A 12,766-nucleotide genomic window follows, 5' to 3' on the forward strand; every position below is an offset into this window, starting at 1 on the left:
AGTTGGTTCTGCAAAGACGAGCGGCGCTGGACAGAACGCAACGCTTTTCAAACTTTCACTTCACAGGTACGTTTTTCATCGTACATGACAATAGTGCACTATTTTGAGTCGGACCGTCATCTAAATGTCTGCAATGTGGCAAATGAAAAATAATTTTTTAAAAAGAGGGTTACGTAAATAATTTCATGTATGTTTACATAAATACTCAATCCCTATGTAAAGTGCATATATATGGAGTAAGAGTTGGGGAAAAAAAACTAAAGGAACAGTCCTGGATGTATGAGGTGGCAGATTTGCTGGCTGTTTTGACACCTTATTACCTGTAATCTTATTGATGGATTGGTGAAAGTGGCTCACGGCAGGCAGCCATGATTTGGGGCTGGAATGATGTAAGGCAGAACGGGGAAAACAAGTAAAGACTTATTACAGCTAATGATTGTTTAAAGCAGAGCAGAACACGGCTGACAGTTTGGTGTCACCATAGGGGGCTCGACGGCAGAAACACATCCTCAGTCTGCCAGTCAACTGGGTGTTTTAGCAGGAGAAGGAGTTCAAATTGTGACGGAGACCACTCTGTTGCAGATTGTTGTAAAATAAAATAAAAAAGAAAAGAAAAACATAAAATGAGTTTGTTTTGCAACCATAACTAACTTCTGTGATATTTTATATTCTTTCCTGACATTGTAAATGCTGCGTATCAATTATTGCATTGACTCACTTTAGAAGAATAGTATCAGACATTGATTTCGAAAACAAATGTAAAATCAACTTTCATCCAATGCAATGACTTTGGTCAGTCCAGTCATTTCTTTGTTTGCTCTCATCTTTTACTCCCACGCCTTTGTAAATTACCTCCTTCAGCTTCATCTTTCTTGTGGAGTTTGTCCGTGAGTCAGTGACCGCTGGCAGCCCTTCCCCATGACTGTGTAGATCATTTCTCTTTTAATATATTTTTTTAATAATCTAGTGCAATATTAAAATTTTTAAGAGAAACTGGATTTGGGGTTTTATTTAACCGTACAAATGATCAAAATGAACATAAATAAACCCTCAGAGTAAGTCACTGTGAAGTAGATCTGTGCACGAGTTCAACTTTTTCATCTGGATTATTGAAATAAGATGATTTGTAAGTGGTGCTATTCTGGATCGAGATGCATCTGCATATGAAAAGCAATCTTCTGTTTAACAAAAGTGCAGAACTGAATGTTAGAATCAATATTTAGCACATTTTTTATATCTTTCTATGGGCCACATCTTGATTTAACTTTCAGTGAAGTGGGCGGCGGTAGTTGTCAGTGGGCTCGTCTGGGCCTGCTCCCCTTCTGCTCACACGTAATTGGTCCAGCCCTGGCACCAATCATCATCTCCAAAGCCACCAAAAACTGTAACCTACCTTGTGTATTTTTCACTAATTGAAATGCCTAATGAGGTCCCAGGAGTTCCATCCCATTACCTCCGAGTTAATTAAAGCCTCCGCAACGTGCCAAACGGTGAATAAAGATGTTGTAAAAGTGCAGGGAAGGGATGGAGAACCCGAGCAGGGTCTGCAGAGCCGGGGATGGGGCTGACCTGCTTTTTTGTCATTGTTATGGGATCTTATACGCTAAGACGGAGCAGATGTCTATAATTCTTTTATTTGTATTTATTCTGGGCTCGAGATGTTAGTCACTCTGGGTTCTGGCTCTCATTTTCCAGTGCGGTTAGCCTAATTCTGCTTTATTAAACATTTAAACTCCTCGCCACCCTCAGCAAGGTTTTTATAAGGGAGGTTCTGTTTAGGAGCAAAATGACAGGTGTGAGCGCTTGTGGAGGTTTTTCAACGTATGGCTGTGATAAAGTTAAACTGCTGCTCATTAACTCTGCAACTGCAGTTTTTAGTTCATTATTATTATTAACCTTGGTCACTAATATGGCAAAATAAATGCAAACTGCATTCCCGAGTTTAAGAAACCTTAAAAATAAATGTTTCAGGCAGAGCCGGACTAAGATTCTTTGTGGTTCTGGGCAAAACTGTATTTGATGCCTCATTTTTTAAAGACAAACATTGTTTTGTTTTGTTTTTCCTAAGCAAGGTTGAAATATTTAATCCATGTCAGTAACTGTGTCCTTACTTGTAATGGATCAATACTCACCACAAGATAATTTCACAGCTCCTACCATTTTAGATGATTTTAGCAATTTAAGACTCAAACTTAAAATGTTATTTATTACCTGTGGTATTTCATTTAACAGATATTTACATGAAGTTTCAACTGTGTCCAGCCACCTCAACAACTATCAGTCCACTTTAAGTCCGGTAAGAGTGGCGTAAGCTTCTGGATCATTACTCAAAAACGCTTTCCTTGTAGACTTTCAGGTCTCAGAGTTTGGAAAAAGTGAGACAGAACAACGTGGAGTCAGGAACAACACGGACGACGTTCAAACTGAGATTTATTGTAAAGCGTCTATGAGAAACTATAGATGTTTAATGTGGAGTTGTGTCCTACTAACATAAACACTTTCAGTTTGAATTGCTTTCGATTACAATTAAGCTGGAATGTGAGGGTCAGCCTGTGACTACCTGTTAGCCTTTCGCCAAACTTTTCTACAAACTCACTGCAGAATGACACCTTTTGGGTTCAGGTAAGGAAACGCTTACTAATAATAACTCAGCAACTCAAAATTAAATCAGTCTATTCTGTTCTTTAGTTCTTTTCCATTCTAAATAAAATAAATGTTTATAGGATCTCAATTAATTTAGGAAACTTAAAACGCGAGATTTCGACCTGTGATTGTGGTTCCTGCCTTAGGAACAAATTTTCCAAAAGAACTGAGTAAGGATGAGTTTGGACATTTAAATTTCTTTTAAGTTATTAGATTTGGCATCTCTCTCTTTTTCCTCCTTCAGCTGTTAGTGTGGTTGTGACCTGAATTTCAACAATGCATCCCTGCATTGTCCTTTATGTAGTTTTTTTTTTCTTCAAGTCATTAAACTGTTTTTGCTGATGTGAGATAAAAAATCCATTCCCTTTTATCTATGCATTTATTTACCTTAATCTGTAAATGTAAACTTTTCTTATATTTGATGAATGTTTTTTATGTTTTGTTTACTCTTATATGTGATTTATTTTATTGTAGTCAACATAAAAAGTACATTTATGTCACTGGAGTTTCCTCTTATAGTTAAGATAGCGAGGCAGCTTCTGGGGGCCCCCTACTGGCTTCAGGCCCTGCACAGCAGCTCACTTTGCTTATGCCTTGGGCTAGCTCTGGTAAAAAGGCAAACAGAGACATTTCTTTTACGAAACCATTTCAAATGTTTATTTAACATGTCAAAGAAGGGGAACACACTCGTGAATTGAGAGAAAAAAAAGGGCTTGCAATTATTGGCCAGGACTAGAACTGAAAACTTCATACTAACATTAATTAGGTTTTGGCTAAAAAGAAAATGTTTTTGTCTCCTTTTTGCTTTTATAAAGAAACTTTATGTACATTGGTTCTTTTATACAAGAGGTTCATTGGATAAATGCATCAAAGAAAACAAAACAAACAAACAAACAAAGAACCCAGTTCTGCAGTAAACTTTACAAAAAATACATTTTGTTTTCATTAAGAGATGTAGAAAAGGAGGCGGTCAAATATTGACCAATAATATTTCTTCCTTTTCATCATTTAGAAAAAAAGTTGTTCTAATACCTATTCTTAAAGGAAAGCAATATACAGCACAAGTAATTAAAAGAAAAGAAAACACATTTTGCAAATTCATTCGGTTGGTTTGGTGACCAGGGAGAGCGGCTGCGACTGGAACAGGGAATGATGGGAGTGGAGGGCCGCCTGATGGAAGGGGGATGGCGGGGAGAGCATGGAGTGGTGCAGGGAGGTGAAGGGGATTGGCCGGGTGAGGATGGGTGTGCTCGACTGGCTTCCCAAAGTACCGATGGGGATGGCGATGGAGGGCTGGGAGGAAGAGGAGGAGGAGGAGGATGAGGAGGAGGAGGAGGATGCAGAGCCAGAGGTCTTCCCGGGTACAGAGAAGTGGTGGTGCATTCGTCCCTCCGGTTTGGTGGTGAGCGACAGCGGCTGAGCCTGTTCGGAGTGAGTGGGAGCCGGGGCGGCGGGGGAGGCGAGGGCGGCGGAGGGCGTGGCCGGCGAGTCCAGCATGCTCCCGTGAGACGACGCCGGGCTGTCGCACATCTTTTCTGAGGGCAAGTACTGCACGCACTGTTTCTTGCTCCTTATTGAGAAGTCTGCGACGCGAGGAAACAAAGCAGATTGAGAGAGACCCAAATTATCAACCTCGTTCATTTCGCGTGCCACAAGGCCGCGGCCGACTGAAGCAAATGAGTAATTGTTTAAAAAATGTAAAAAAAAAAAATTATAATAACAAACAAGATGTGAAAGTTTTGAAACGTGACACTTCTCAAATCAACCGGTCACCACATCACAACGAGGCGAGCAAAAGAGGATGTTACGGCTCATTCAGATGGTATGCTTGTATGGTTTAAAAAAAGGAACATGACACAAAATGTACAGGAAAAAAAAAAGTGCACTGAGGGGTGGAGGACTTATGCTTGTTATTTCTGGCCATTTACAGTTGCTGTGCTATAAGACATACCTGCCACTATTAGCACTGAACCTCATAAGCTGCTTGTCAAAGCATAAAAGCAGGAGAAACGTTAGTAAGTGCAACGAAATAAACGAAAATAAACGAACTGATGTTCCGTTTCAGGTCAAACGTGAAGTTTTGCTGCATTACAAATGAAGAACCAGATCCCCTCTCGATTGTTTGGCAAGAAAAGAAAGAAAACAAACACAGCCAGTCAGGAAGAAGAAAGGCCTCTTACCCTCTGGTTTGGAGTCTGGCTTGTTCTCTCTCTTCCTCTTTTTCCGCTTTCCCTGCACAGATACAACAATGCTGTTAAAAACTGTTTCTCGCAGCGGAAGTAAAACCACCTCAACAACTTCGGTTCACGAGATCAAAAGTGCACGTGCTAAAATTAACCTACACAGTCATACGTGCCTGAAACTGCACACATTTTGATACCTTCTCCTACTCAAGCGAGATCAGACGTGGGGGGGGGGAAATGCGTTACTCACGTAGTTGTCCCGTGCCGACCAGCCGGGATAGAGCTGCGAGTGCAGTTGCCTTTCCTTCCTGGCCAGCTCGTAGTATTTGGCCTGCTCCTCTCTGGACAGCGAGTGCCACTGCAGACAGAGGGGTTGTGAAACACACATGCACACACACACTCGGGAGTAAGGTGGCGGGAGCGAAGGGAACGGATCGAACGCATTGAGCGTTTTTATCGCAGTGTACTTCTAATTGACCGTTTATTGACAAATTAGTACATTAGTTAAATTGTGTGTAGTAATTGATACAGGTGGTGAACATTGAACGCGTAACGAAAAAGGCAAGAAATCCGCAATAATCATAGTGAACCAAACTGGTGGCCTATTCAAAGGGTTTCTTATTGTCAATACATTACGATATGTAAAAGACTCTCAAGACTTTCTCAACCGTACTGCTAGAACACACGCTAAATCATTATATATATATATATATATATATATATATATATATATATATATATATGTGTGTGTGTGTGTGTGTGTATATGTGTGTGTGTGTGTGTATATATACACACACACACACACACACAAATTGTGTGTAGTAATGTGTGTAATTGTGTGTGTAATTGTGTGTGTGTGTGTATATATACACACACACACACACACACACACACACATAAATAAAGATTCATCCAAATGCCAAGCAGAACTCAAAGAAAGCTTCAGAATATCTGGAATAACCAGAAATATAGAAAACGGTTGTGGTTTTAGCCTCTATGCACGACCAGTGCACAAGATTCCACTGCTGAAGGTAAAGCTTTTTTTTTTTTTTAAATAAGTAACTTTATTGGAAACTAACATAAGGTAATACAGTTACTATCTTCTAGCTAAATATATATGAAAAACAAATTAAATACAGGTTAAATAGATGAGGAGGAGGAAAGGAAATTACAGAAAAGTCTAAGTTTAACACCTCGTTAGCACGTTGATTTCTTAGCCCTTTTCCTCCTCGCTCCTGACCCAACAAATTTAAGTGGATGACATGTTGAGAGGTTCGACCAGGGAGAAAATGCAGCTCAATTAATTATGAAATGGTGCTGAAGCTTGTTTTAAAGAACATTTGTACAACTAAATGTAGCACTGTGATTTATTCAATTAGATATAGCTGGAAAAGTCATGTTTGGCGAAGAAAAGGCGCAGCAGATCAACCTAAAAACGCACGGTGGGACCGTCATGCCGTGGGCCTACTGTTGGTCGTGTGGTCCTGACAGACATTTTATGGATTTATTAGTTTTTATCTCTTCATAAGTGTGGATTACTTAGTTAGTTACTGATTCCGGTGGGAGTTTCATGTAAATAGCCCCATTAGAAACATAGTTAGGGTGAAAAAAAAAAGTCAACATGTTAGGTATGTGTTTCCCCACATTCAAATCAACATTCATGTCGACGCTGGTGCTTCTTACCCGTCTCCCAAGGATCTGGTTAATCGCAGCGCTCTCTTTCAGAGTGCACTCTGCGACTACCTTGGCCCTCATCTCCTTCATGTACAGCATGAAAGCGTTCAGCGGCTTCTTGATGTGAGGCTTCTTGTCCTCCTCTTTCTTGGAAGGAACGGGAGACTTCCTGCTGGTTGAAAACAATGCAAAGATTCTGTCGGTGATGTCTGAACGCCAGGGCGGTACTGCTTGCGTTCTGCGTTTATTTGCTCTCACGCGTGCATGGAGGGGCTGATGTTGTCGCCGCTGGGTTCCTGCTTGATGGCTGGAGACACGATGGCAGGATGGGGGATGCCGGTCTGGTGGAGGCTGTGCGGAGGAGGGGTCACCATGTGAGGGGAGAAACGGCTGGACACCAAGCTGGGAAGGCGAAAGGAGGCAACATTTTTAACAGCCGGGCTTTAACAGGGAGCCTCTGTCGACTTGACGAGAAAAGGTTCGGCCCGTTTGGCAGATTACGGCGCTGTCTTGCCCTCTGGGTAAATTTACGGAGCCCGCTGCCTCTGTCTAGACTAAATTCATGCACACAAAGAGTACCTTACTTTCTCTCTCTGTCCCTCTTTTTTTTTTTTGTTCAAATAAAGACTTCTTCAAAAGCCCTTTTATTCACCAACGGCTGAAGGAAAGTGGAGTGTGGTGTTACCATAGTGACGGCATGGCCTTGACACCTGAAACCTTTCTCCTCACCACCTTCCAGACCACGGAGAGTGTTCAGAAAGCCTTCTGCACACAACTCCTTTACAAAGTGGCCCTCTCCATTTCCAGTTGTTAGTGCAAAGCAGCACTGCGTTTGAGAAAGGGCAACATTCAGCTCCACGAGCCTGGATCGTAGTCACGCAAATTTAAGTTAACGTCTTGATGCCATTTAGTCAGCGAACGGGCTGAGCAACAAACAAGCTCCTCCTCCAGTTTAATTAGACTCATTTTTATTTTTTTGTTCCACTGGCAAAGAAAATATGCTGTGACTTTGAAAGGTCAACACCGTGGCTAGATTAGTTTAAAAAATAAAAAAAGAGATGAACCGTGAAATCAGAGCGTTTTCTGCTTGCGCAGTGTCATTATCTAAAAACCGTGACAAAATATTCTCTCAACTTTCTATTTTCACGTTGAAAAACTATGTAACTGGGGGAATTACCCAGAATATATCAGTGTCAGTGAGAAAAGAAAAAAAAATCACGGAAAAATGACTCAGCAAAAATGTGGATAGTCAAAATGACTGAAATGACTTCAGATGACTAAAATGCAATTAAAACTAACTAATATTATAGCCAAAAAAATCAAAATGTGCTGCCATACTGAGTATGACAAGCCTAAAAAATGACAAGTCAGTCAGAAAATTAAAGTACAATTAGTGAATAAATTATACCAGGTTAGGCTAACATCATTTGCTCTTCAGTGTGGAAGAAAGCAGAGCAAGCTATTATCAGTATGAGTGGAGTGTGTAAAAATGAGATGAGAGGAAATAGAACAAAATAGGCTATTTAAAAGGAGCTTGAGCTTTCTAACCTCTTTTAATGAAAATGACGGATTTGAATATGTTAGTATTGTGGAAATCCCAGAGTTCAGAGACGGAAACATTCTCAAATAAAAACGGCTGTTTTTAGTCACAAAAGCTAAAAAAAAAAGAAATCTGTGAAAGAGCTTAAAATGACTGAAGCAAAGCAGCACTGAGTTCATTTATGATTCCTGCTCCTAAAATCTACAGTAAACGATGGTTCACAGCAGAAAGGCTTGGGAAAAAAAAAAAAGTTCTGAAATGAGAAAACATGAAAGTTGACCGAATCTGCTGAAACCTCTATCAGCACATTGAAGCCTTTTAAAACTGGAGGAACGAAAACCTGCCACAAAAGAGTGATCAATGCACCTCGAGGAAAAATCGAAGAAGAAGCCGAGCGCATTTGTCGATACATCTGCCTGTCTGGTGTCTCTTGTTGCTCACACAAAGGGAAGTTCGCTGGTAGAAAGAAGTGAAAGCTTCAGGTTAGCCGAGTCAACCGCCAGATATAAACCCTGCTGAGCTGCATTTTAAGAGGGAGATCTGATGCATAAACACTCCCTACCAAACACAAAGTAGGGAATCACAGGAGAACAATGCAGAGGTTTGTTGACGTCACTGTGTTTCAGGGCTGATGCAGCTGGTTGCAGGTCAGTGGTTTGAAACTAAGCATTTCGTACTTAGTTAACATATTTTTACTGTAATGTGTCAGAAGAGCTTCAATTTGACCATTGTTCGAATGAATAATGTGGGTTGGGTAAGTAAAAATGCTCATTTTTTGTGTCATGACCATCTTATGTCAAACTCAAATGTTTGTGTGGAGTAGAACTGAAAGAAAATCGGTGCTTTATTTATGCTAAATAATGCTCCATTTTATACTTACGTATCAAAGAACAAACCAAATCAAGTTCTAATTGTTAAATCAGCAGAAAGAAGTTTTTTTTTTTTTTTTACTCTAACCTCCTGGTGAGAATGGACCGATCAAATCATACTAACGTTTTTAAAGTCACTTTTAGATCTCAAAGCCACTACAACTTTCTCTATGTCCCGCTGCTCCAAGTCATTTTAATGAGTTGCCAGAGAGCGTCCATGCATCGCCTCACCTGCTGCTGCACACTGCCAGACAGCTGGCAGTAGAAAGGCATGCACGTATCTTATTTCTCCATAACTTACGACAGAGGTAAATTTGGCCGCTTGAAAATATTTCTGGTCACGTAAAGCTTGGATGGCGGAAACTATAGCAACACCACCCATCTCTCTTTAAGACTGGGGAGGACAGATATTTGAGCAGCATCTCTGTTGAAGCAGAGAATCTGTAGAAGAGAAGGAAGTTTATTAACCAGCTAATACAGGCTTTTTGTAACTTTTACTCTACAAAGATCAGAGGGGCGAAACGGCACAATATTCTGCGGAATAGGCACTTTTATTCGTGAACTATTACTATTTCTCAATTAAGTGTGTGCATCCAAATTAAAGGAACCACAAACAGCAGCAGCAATGATGTTTTTTTTAAAGATAAAAGCAAGACCTACTCATAGAGATTTTGAAGGAATACTGTGGTACGTTGACTTTTTTTACACCAGATTTCAGTTTGAATTTTTACAAATATATTACCGTACAAAACATCTTTGAAATACTACACTAATAAAAAAAATGAAATAATAATAGGAATTTGTTTTCCTAATAAAATTCATAAATAAATTCCGACAACATTTGATTTATTTCCAGGTTGGAGCTACGCTACATGGACGTGTGATGCAGCAGTAGAAAAGGTGAAGCTAAAACATTTGTCTGCACCATCACTTTCATGACGCGTGGTGAACGTTGTGAGTATAGATCTGGACAGAGATGCACAGATGCACAAGCTATTGATCACAGAGAGCCCTCTGAATATTTCATCTCATACTAACACCGGAAGCCTCGTAACAAATCTTTCCAATTTTGACAGAGAGCCTGAGAGTTTAGTCTGATGGGACATGTGGGTTCAGATAAGCTTTGATTTGTCCTAATCGATTCCCAGCCCTTTCATCTCTGCTTTACTAGTGTGTGTATGTGCGTGTGTGCGCATGTGTGTGTGAGTGTGTGTGAAGTGGCTCAGAACACCGACCTGACCACAGAAGTTTAGCTCAGAAAAAAGAAGACAGGAGAGGAGCGCTGAATGCCAATAATGTGCTCACTCTGTTTAAGAAGCTGAGCCTGCCTCTCAGAGTTATAGCTCCCATCCCTCTGTGGACCCGACACCAGAGCCTGCTCCCGATCTGACAACGTCTTATCCAAGTAGGAGAATGTTATTTAGTGTTGCTTTACATCCCAAATTTAAGCGACTGAGAGTCATCGAGCCGCCTCTCTTCTAAAGAACACGTTCTCCGACAAGCTTACGGCGTGAACAATGCGACTTTAGGGCTACACTCTTTTGTTACAGTCTGGCAAAAAGAGCAGGGGGAAATGTGATTACAGCATGTCACAGAAGCAGCACATATTAGATGTCCCCGCCCCTCGGGAAGGTGGTCGTGTTGCCGAACATGATCCACTCACCTGGACATGGACGCATTCATGGCCAACGTCGGATAGGGGTGACGGAATCCCCCCGGAGGGATGGAGTACATGGGCTGGCCCTGCCTGCAAAGACAAGAATCAGGGAGAGAGTGAGCGAAAGAAAAAAAAAAAAGAAGAAAAATAGCTCCGGTGTGAGGTGGATCAAACGCAGCTGACAGCTAACCCAGCAGCACTAATCCTGCTCTCATCAACTCAAATCCCCTGCTCGCGGCGCGGGACCGTTGCAATCGATTAGCAGAACCGTAGAAAAACCCGTAAATGTTTAGAGATTCCGCCAGATATTTTCATTATCATATGGTGCAACTGGACTTAAGCGATGTCAAGTTAAATTTGGCTGTGCAGCACTGACTGAACTGTTGTAAGTTATGAAGCAGTGCACATTCATAAAGAAAAATCCTAAAGGGAGACGCGATACTTTGTCAAAACGTTTCAACATGCTGGTGTAATTTTTAAGTAGCCTGAAAAACAAAATGTTTAGAAAGTCTTCTAATGAAAAAAAAAAAACAGAAACATCGAGGCAGAGCAGATGACAGTTTTCAGCTTGATTCCCCTAAACGACTGGAACCTCGAAAATATAACAAAGTGCTACCAGGTAACCATGGGAACAACATCCTTTGGTGTGGACGCTTTTACTGAGTGAGAAAAATTCAAAGCTAGGTTTTCCAGCAAGAGCAACGTGTTTAAATGAAATCAGAGGAAGCACACAAAGGTAAGAAGGTACTTAAAGGGATAAATTATCTAGGTTGCTAGAGAGAGCAAGGATAACAGGAAGGCTCCACAATGTACAAGAAATCAGCTTTTTTATACGTCTAATCATCCAACCGCTCTGTCATTAAATATTCTGTATTTCCAAATATCTACAGCCTTTTGGAAATATATATTCTCAGAAACATACCCAATAATGCTATTCATGCTAATTGCTAATATTGCTCAACTCCATGTCAAAGATAGGTTGAGTTATAATCACTTTGTCTTTGGTTTGATATGACTGCTCCCTCACATACGTGTCATAATGTCATCTCTGCAAATACAGATGTTTATTGGTTACTCAGGACATGAAGGTATCAAAGCAGGTCTTAAAGGGAAGTAGAAGATCGGTCAAAATCTGCATCTTTGTGTTCCTAGTATGCTATCAAATATATGTGTTATAGTTTATAACATAGGACACTCACTGTTGCATGAACCAGCTGAGAGGATGTGCAATCGAGCCGACAGCACCAGGAGACAGAGGGTAGTATGGAGAGAGTTCTGATGGATGAGGTGTTCGAGGAATACCTGCAGGGACAAAAAAAAGAAGAAGAGGAAATGATAAAAACCACATTGCATGTGTGCTCTGGTAAAATCACTCTATATGTTTCTATTATGGTAACACCTGACATTTCATATTCAGTCGATACATCTGCTATGTCCACATGAAATTCACAGATATGTACGCAGCACAAATGTATGCTGCTTTTAATCAATAAAATTTTAACACAATGGTTATATTTTCATGTTCTGCACTACGCTGCTGTCGCAAATATAGAAGACTTTATAAAATATTGTCCACAAGAGGTGACAATATTTGATTCATATTCTTGCTTACAAGACGGTGCGCAGGCTGAGTGATAAGTCCCACCCAAGTCAAGTTTGCGTACATTGTGGTTTTCCCACAGCTTTGGATGGGTGTTTTTCTAATTTACCCATATCCACCCAGCACTGTTTCCCATCCGTACCAAACCTGTGGGAACAAACCCTAAACAAGCAACCATGTTCTTAAAGAAAAAGATGTCCTGAGTCGTTAATAAACGGACCTAAAAAAAACTCTGCATTGTGAAGCTGCACAGTGTGTAGGCAGATGCAGTGGAAACTCTGAGAGGATATAATAGTGGGATTAAGATGTATACATGTCTAAATAATGGGAATAAGACCAGCCCACTCAACAGAGCCTAATTCAATCATTGCTTACACTGACTATCCAACCTTATTTTATGCTCAAAATGGCAGAACCTTCATTGGGTTAATACTGGAATATCGCTGTGACTGTAGCAAGTATCTGCTTCTAAAACCACCACAACATGAAGCTAAAAGGCTCAGTAAAGACCTTCATTCAATAAACACAACATTACAGCTTTGATTGGCATTTTAACTTAAGCCGGAAATTAAAAACCTGGGATTTTTAATTTAAGATTCT

General features: G+C 40.5%; 1 protein-coding gene across 3 annotated transcripts in view; it reads right to left on the reverse strand.

Annotated features, from left to right (window-relative positions):
- Positions 1–3,272: 3,272 nt before the first annotated feature.
- The window catches only part of tcf7l1b (transcription factor 7 like 1b), a 45,560-nt gene continuing 36,066 nt past the window's right edge, over positions 3,273–12,766 (reverse strand). The window contains exons 6-13 of one of the 3 annotated variants that reach the window (XM_017306871.2): positions 11,766–11,868; positions 10,573–10,656; positions 6,759–6,902; positions 6,510–6,672; positions 5,077–5,184; positions 4,824–4,875; positions 4,595–4,623; positions 4,139–4,226 (exon numbers count right to left, since the gene is read on the reverse strand). In XM_017306871.2, coding sequence (XP_017162360.1) covers positions 4,604–4,623; positions 4,824–4,875; positions 5,077–5,184; positions 6,510–6,672; positions 6,759–6,902; positions 10,573–10,656; positions 11,766–11,868 — 674 coding nt within the window. In that variant the 3' untranslated portion in view covers positions 4,139–4,226; positions 4,595–4,603. Of the gene's footprint in view, positions 4,227–4,594; positions 4,624–4,823; positions 4,876–5,076; positions 5,185–6,509; positions 6,673–6,758; positions 6,903–10,572; positions 10,657–11,765; positions 11,869–12,766 lie in introns of all 3 variants that reach the window. The other 2 variants (XM_008419076.3, XM_008419077.3) reach the window with 2 other exon arrangements.

Source organism: Poecilia reticulata, chromosome 9 (assembly GCF_904066995.2).
Source record: "Poecilia reticulata chromosome 9, P_reticulata-male-v2, whole genome shotgun sequence".
NCBI lineage: Eukaryota > Metazoa > Chordata > Actinopteri > Cyprinodontiformes > Poeciliidae > Poecilia > Poecilia reticulata.